The sequence below is a fragment of the Arachis hypogaea genome, chromosome 2 (genome assembly GCF_003086295.3).
Source record: "Arachis hypogaea cultivar Tifrunner chromosome 2, arahy.Tifrunner.gnm2.J5K5, whole genome shotgun sequence".
Taxonomy (NCBI): Eukaryota; Viridiplantae; Streptophyta; class Magnoliopsida; order Fabales; family Fabaceae; genus Arachis; species Arachis hypogaea.
Genome location: NC_092037.1, coordinates 52881014 through 52887420, shown reverse-complemented (window position 1 = coordinate 52887420; position 6407 = coordinate 52881014). Strand labels below are relative to the sequence as shown.

Below are 6407 nucleotides of genomic sequence, written 5' to 3'. Positions count from 1 at the left end.
TTCCAAGACGTTTGAAATTGATGCTGAGGAGGGTGTACAACCTCTAAGGCATATCACAGTTGAAGACTTGGAAGAGGTTGATCAAGAGATAGAGATTCAAGAAGACGAAGCACAACCTCCCATGCCCTTGGAAAGCAATGAAGAGGAGATTGAATTGGAAGAAAGCTACCAAGAGGAAGAGGTTGAAATTGAAGAAGCTTGCAAAGAGGTGGTAGTTATCAAAAAAGAGCACAAGCTAGTGGAGCTTGCAAATTCATTAGAAACACCTCCCCCTAAGTTCACTACAAGAGAGGCGGAGAATAACGGCAAAAAATTACCAGCCTTTTACTCAACCGCCGCAAATTTCAGGGATACCAGCGATTGATTTTCATGTGCCGCTAATCGGGATCTTTATCATCATTTATCCTCTTTCTCTTTTATCTTATAACTAATAATTCCCCTAAAGCTGCAGAAACCAGCGAACTAAGATTGGTAGCGCGCGAAGCCCTAACGTTGCTGCTCCACTGTGCGCCACTGCTGCCCAGCTATCCTCCTCTCTCTGGCGTCGACCTTTCGCCTCTCCTCTATAGTACGTGAAACCCCTACTCCCTCCTCCTCCATGGTGCACGAAATCCCTAATCTTTGCTCCACCCTGCGCCTCTATGGGGTTGTGGAGTTGTGCGGCTGCCATCCGTCCTTCTCTTCCCGGCGTCGACCTTTTGGCTCTCCTCCACAGTGCGCGAAACCCCTGCTTCCTCCTCCACGGTGCGCGAATTTCCTAATCTGAAAACATCAAATATGTTTATATTCTATGAGAACCTTCTTTCATTCTATTCACTCTGTAGTTAATTTCTCATCCCTTGCCAATTTATTTGTATTTGGTACTTAGGGATAATTAGACTTGGTATATTCTGTTGTGAATATTGTGAATATTGTGTCGGCTATTTAGGGTTTAGTTGCTTAATGCTGCTGCTGATGTTTTTCTGTTTTGATAAGTTGTTGCTGCTACTGACTGTTGTATATATACTTGGTAAATTTTCATGTCACCTAACAATTTGTTCTGCCTTTGGACTGTTATTTATTTTGTTGCTATCAACTTTCTTTGTTGTTAGTTTTTTAGGTCTGTTGTTAATTTTATAGAACTAGAATTGTTGAAATTTTACATTATTCAGAACTATGTAAGTGTGCTAGTGTTTGCCTAATTAAAAATTGAAAATTAGATACTAAATTGATATATATCTTGAAGTTGTCAATTTATGTTGGTACTAACATTATTTTCTCAAAAATTGGAGCTATTTGTCATCAATTAAGAGTGTGCTCCATATATTGTTACATACTTACATACATGAGAAAGTCCAGAGAGAACAGAACACAACACAGCTACAAATTTGGATTGCAATTTGTTCAGGTTTCTTTTTTGTTTTAGTTCTCAATTTGGTACAGTTTAAAAGTCTTGTGTTGCATCTACAATCACACAAGACTAAAGTGAAATATACTAATACAATTTGGTATTGTATTGCTTTACATCAGGACGTGGAATAAATTCGCTTAGTAATTTGGTTATTCAACTTAGGGAAGTCTGTAACCATCCTAACCTCTTAGAGTCTGCCTTTGATGGTTCATGTAAGTACCATGCTATTAGAGGTTCTATTGGTTTGGTGCTTTATGGTTCTCAACTAAGCTGTGTTTTGCTTTCTTAGGGCTTTATCCTCCTGTAAATGAGATAGTTGAACAATGTGAAAAATTTTGTTTGCTTGAACGGCTGTTGAAAAGGTTATTTGCAAAGAAACACAAAGTATGTTCACCAATTATGTGATTGTTTCTCAATACATTATTTTATTTTCTCCAAGCTGTTATGGTTATTTGTGTTTGCCAATTGCTTTTAGGTTTTGATATTCAGTCAGTGGACCAAAGTGTTAGACATACTAGATTACTATTTTAGTGAGAAAGGCTTTGAAGTTTGTGAAATTGATGGTAGTGTTAGACATACTGCATTAGCATGAGCCGTTAATCTAGATTTATTTGTTGCTCTTGTTATAAGTTTTATATACTTATTTAGATTTTTAATCCAATAATCTAGATTTATTTATTGCTCTTGTTATAAGTTTTATATACTTCTTTAGATTTTTAATCCAAGTTGTACAATTTATTAATATTAATTTATAGCATGGTTGTCTGCAAATTTTATTCCAAGTTGTGCTCACATGCTGATTATATTAATTTTGTTGCTCACATGCTGATCATATAGTGGACCAAATTTTATATACTTCTTTAGATAAATTCAGCACTTTATGAGTTCTGATATAATTATGCAACATGGCTGGCACATTTTACAATATCATCTTTTGCTAAAACTTAGCCGTTATAAACCATGCTTATCTTTCATTTAAATCCATGTACATTATATGCTGAATTTTCTTTCTTTCTTCTTGTATTATTATTACTATTTTTTTAATTTATTTTTTAACTTTTTCAGTTTGTTACTTAATCAAGGAAATCAAGGTATCAAAGACAAGCAGTGGCAGAAAGCCATTAGAGTCTTGCAGATTAATCACAAAACTAATTACTTTTAGTTAGCTATGTTATTTAGTTGGCATTTAGGAAAAGGGACAAAACATTTTATTTCTCTTACTAGACAATTAGATAGATGCCTTTCCTATCTTCACCTTTTCTATAGTCTTTATTTATTATGTAATTTCGGTCTGCTCACAGAGGGGAACTCAATTTTAATGATGATTTTGTTGTATTAGCCTGAATATAAATGTTCGTAGATTTGCTACACTTCTTTGGCAATTAAAGCAAGTGTTTTAGGTGAATTTTCTTTTCAAATTTTTACTTTCAGTTAAAAAAAATCACATAATTAATCTTAAACCTTCCAAGTGTTTATCTAGATGTATTTATTTTGTGTTTAAACTCTGCTAGTTTGGAAAACTATATGGTTCTTCTTTTGTCAGCTATATATAAATTTTGATTTCTTGACCAAACGTATATATATATATATATATATATGTATGCCTATCCCATATATATATATATATATATATATATATATATGCCTATCCCATGATAGTTACCTTGGGACATAATTTGCCAGTTTCTCGTGCATTAGGGATTGACTTCTCAATCAACCACCAGGCCAGGCCACCATTCTCTGTTTTTAATAGGTACATAATTAATATTAATTTGTCACATTATATTATTTATATATCGCAACGACAATGATAGTGGAGATCTTGTTTTGCCAATGTCCATTCTTATTAGTTGTGTGAATGCACAATGGGGCTTGGTCTGACTTTTGTGATCGAGTCTCAGCCTTATCTGAATGCTATTTTGATGCCACTTGGGCTTAAAGTGATGTGCTTCAAGGCCTGCACACACTACCCAACTCTCTTTGATCATTTCCAGAGGGAGCTTCGGGAGGTTCTCCAGGACCTTCAGAGTAAGTCCTTGCTCCAAGACTGGTGCCAACCGCAGTCTTGGAAGCAACTTAAAACTCTCACCAATTCAGGTAGTTTTTACATTATAGAGATTAACCTGTATACAACTTTCATTTGGTAACTAACTTTGTCAATTTCATAATAAAATATGTGCCATTATGGTTAGAGTCATACCTTGCCTTGAGATAAGGCCTGGACAGTTTTTGTAAGAGTTTGGACTTATTACAAAGGTTTGTTCTTGTAATGTCTGCAAAGAGATATCAGTTGGCTTGTAAAAGTTGTTAACTTGGTTATCAAATTTCTATATTTGTGTTTCACTTGCTATTTCATGCCATGAATAATTTTTGCCCTCTTTCGCTGCAAAGTATTGCAACAGAAATGCAGAGTAAGTCTAAATGGAAGCAGATGGGAGAATTAGCTATGTATAATGGAAGGGTACTTTTCTATGTTATTTAAAACTTAAATTGTATTTCTCCAACACCTAAGCTGAATTTCATTTCTAACCATCCATGTCAAAATATTCTGAAGTGAGTGCCTTGTTGTCTTGCAGTTAGATATGGCTGAGGATTGTTTGAATCATGTGATGGATTTGAGCGAGTTATTACCGTTGTATGCTTCTTTAGGAGAAGCTGAAGAAGCTGAAGGAATATCAAAGTTTGTTTTTTTGGCTAGTTGTAAAAAAATTAGGTAGCTTTGTGGAGAAATTATTTTTTTACTATAACAGTGAAGATTGTGGGGGTTATAAACATTTGCTATTTTTTTTAAAAAAATGCATGCTGAATTGCGGCGGTTCCTGACCGCCACAACTTTTTTTTAAAAACCTGTTCTTCAAATAGCGGCGGTTTAAAACCGTCGCAAATAAATCATTCCATTTAACCGCCGCTAAAACAATTGCCCGCGCCACTATCCAGGGCGGTTTACTTAACCGCCGGTCTTTGATTTTGCGGCGGTTTAAAACCGCCGCTAATAATAAAAAAACTGCCGCAATGTCCGTACTCTCTTGTAGTGGTTGCCATCATCCTTCACAACATTCAAGTGGGCAAAATTCATATCCCTTAGCTTTCTAACCCCACTTGAATATGGGCTACTGGAAACGGATGATAAACTTAGAGCTCTTTGTGGCATTAAGAGTAAGAGGAAGATGGTCAGTGGTAAGAATTATCCTGCAAGGTTCATCATGGTTGGAAGCTTTAAGTTTAAACGCAAAGGTTGGTGTAAAGCTCAACTGAATGGGTCTAGGAAGCTGTTTGGTAGCTGCAGTGAGAATTCAAATTACTTATCACCCAGCTGGAAAGATACAGATCCCGACACAAATGGGTGTAAAAGCAAGATTTGGGATCCTGGAATCTGCTATGACATTTGTCACTCTGGGAGCCTAAGAATCTGTTTGAAGCTTCTTAAGGGCTTTACATGCCTAGTTTGGGACCCCGGAGGTTACTGGAGATACAAACATTGGTGGAGATTCCTGGATGAGTTCAAGCACAAGCCATCATAACAGGGAACCACCAAATGTCAAACTTAAGGACTTTAACTAAAAGTGCTAGGTGGGAGACAACCCACCATGGTATGATCGTTCCTTTTCATTTTTATTTAGTTTTATTTATTTTCAAGTTTTATTTTATTTTTCATTGAACTTGGAATTACTCATAACATTTATATCATTTTGCATTCTGCATACTGCATATTAAAAAAAAAAAACGCACGCGACGCGGCAGCGTCGCTGACGCGTCCGCGTCACCAGTGCGTTATGAAGAACAGAAAGTTGAACAGAGAGTCACGCGAAAGCGTGGCTGGAGGCGTGCCCTTGGCACAGTTTGCCCACGCGACCGCGTCACTGACGCGTCCGCGTCCTATGGAAAATGAGCCTCCCACGCGTCCGCGTTACCCACGCGACCGCGTGGCCCTGTAAATTGACGTAAAAAGGGTGTATGGCCGAAAGTTGAGCTGGAATTGGGCTGGACTCTTGTTAGAAGCCCAAGCCTTCCCACGCGAATGCATGTCCCACGCGTCCGCGTCATTTTTTAAATTGGCCATTCACGCGATCGCGTCAACCACGCGACCGCGTCACCCAGATTTTTGGCAAAATGCATTGAAACAGAGAGTTGCGCGAACGCGAGACTTCACTCGCGCCAATCGCACAAATCAGGCCACGCGATCGTGTGACCCATGCGTCCCCGTCACCTGACTTTATCGCGCACCACGCGACCGCGTCACGCACGCGTCCGCGTCGCCTGCACCGCACAACTTATTCAGAACCGCACCAATTATCTTATCTTTTCTTTTCTAATCCTAATTTCTTCTTTCTCTCTCCTTTGTCACTCTCTTTTTCTTCTTCTCATCCTTTTTCACTTCCATTTTATTTCATTTTATTTGCATACTTTCATTCATTGCATTATTTTCATTGGTGTTAGAAATTTATTTGGGTCATTATTTTCTATATTTTTGTGAATTGTTTGACAATTATATATTACTTTTTTTTAAAGGCTGCTTGCATGTTCAATTTAATACTTTCAATAACTTATTTATCATGCATGCTATGTATTTGTGAAAAAGCCCGTATGGCATCATGCACTTTTCTACATTATTCTATTCTACTATTCGATGCTTGCTTTTCACAAATTCCCTTTACTATTTTATTAATTAAATATAATTGTCAACACAAACGTTATTGTTAGTTTCTCACGACTAATAATACATTAAGGCTTTTAATGATTGATTTACGCTACTCATGCCTTTACCAGCATGCCAATAAACATCTTGCATTTAATTGCTTCAATTTATCATGCCCTGTTTCCATTGCTGTCCTAATTTCATGGAGTCGCGACCATGTGTTAACGACATTCTTCTTTATTTTGGCATGATTCTTACTAGTACTGCCCTCTCCCTTGCTCTACCCCTTTGACTTCATGTCCATCTCTCTTCTCCCTTTTTTCAGGCTGGCCACCGGGAAGAGTAAAGAGAAAGACTCTACAACGAGCATCGGCTGAGGAA

At 37.4% G+C, this 6407-nt stretch overlaps 1 protein-coding gene across 9 annotated transcripts; it reads left to right on the top strand.

Annotated features, from left to right (window-relative positions):
• Positions 1 to 249: 249 nt before the first annotated feature.
• On the top strand, positions 250 to 4236 carry LOC112744241 (putative coatomer subunit beta'-3). Of its 9 annotated transcripts, none has more exons than XR_011872802.1 (5): positions 457 to 744; positions 3074 to 3143; positions 3241 to 3487; positions 3782 to 3851; positions 3967 to 4236. XR_011872802.1 is itself a non-coding variant. In XM_025793825.3 (4 exons), exons 1-4 carry the CDS (start codon positions 642 to 644, stop codon positions 4105 to 4107), a joined length of 369 nt encoding a protein of 122 aa, XP_025649610.1. In that variant the 5' UTR covers positions 447 to 641; the 3' UTR covers positions 4108 to 4236. The 9 variants fall into 9 exon arrangements, 3 of the variants coding, with proteins under 3 accessions (XP_025649610.1, XP_025649602.1, XP_025649593.1); XR_011872800.1 differs by having other exon boundaries at positions 605 to 744; positions 3050 to 3143; XR_011872801.1 differs by having other exon boundaries at positions 608 to 744; positions 3089 to 3143.
• The last annotated feature ends 2171 nt before the right edge of the window (positions 4237 to 6407 follow it).

What these genes read in the sequence shown, in the direction of transcription:
- LOC112744241 (XM_025793808.3), top strand. Translation starts at nt 642, where the DNA reads ATGGGGTTGTGGAGTTGTGCGGCTGCCATCCGTCCTTCTCTTCCCGGC. An exon ending in CCCCTGCTTCCTCCTCCACG is followed by an intron (nt 745 to 3,049) that starts GTGCGCGAATTT and finishes ATCCCATGATAG; the next exon opens with TTACCTTGGGACATAATTTG. An exon ending in CCATTCTCTGTTTTTAATAG is followed by an intron (nt 3,144 to 3,781) that starts GTACATAATTAA and finishes TTCGCTGCAAAG; the next exon opens with TATTGCAACAGAAATGCAGA.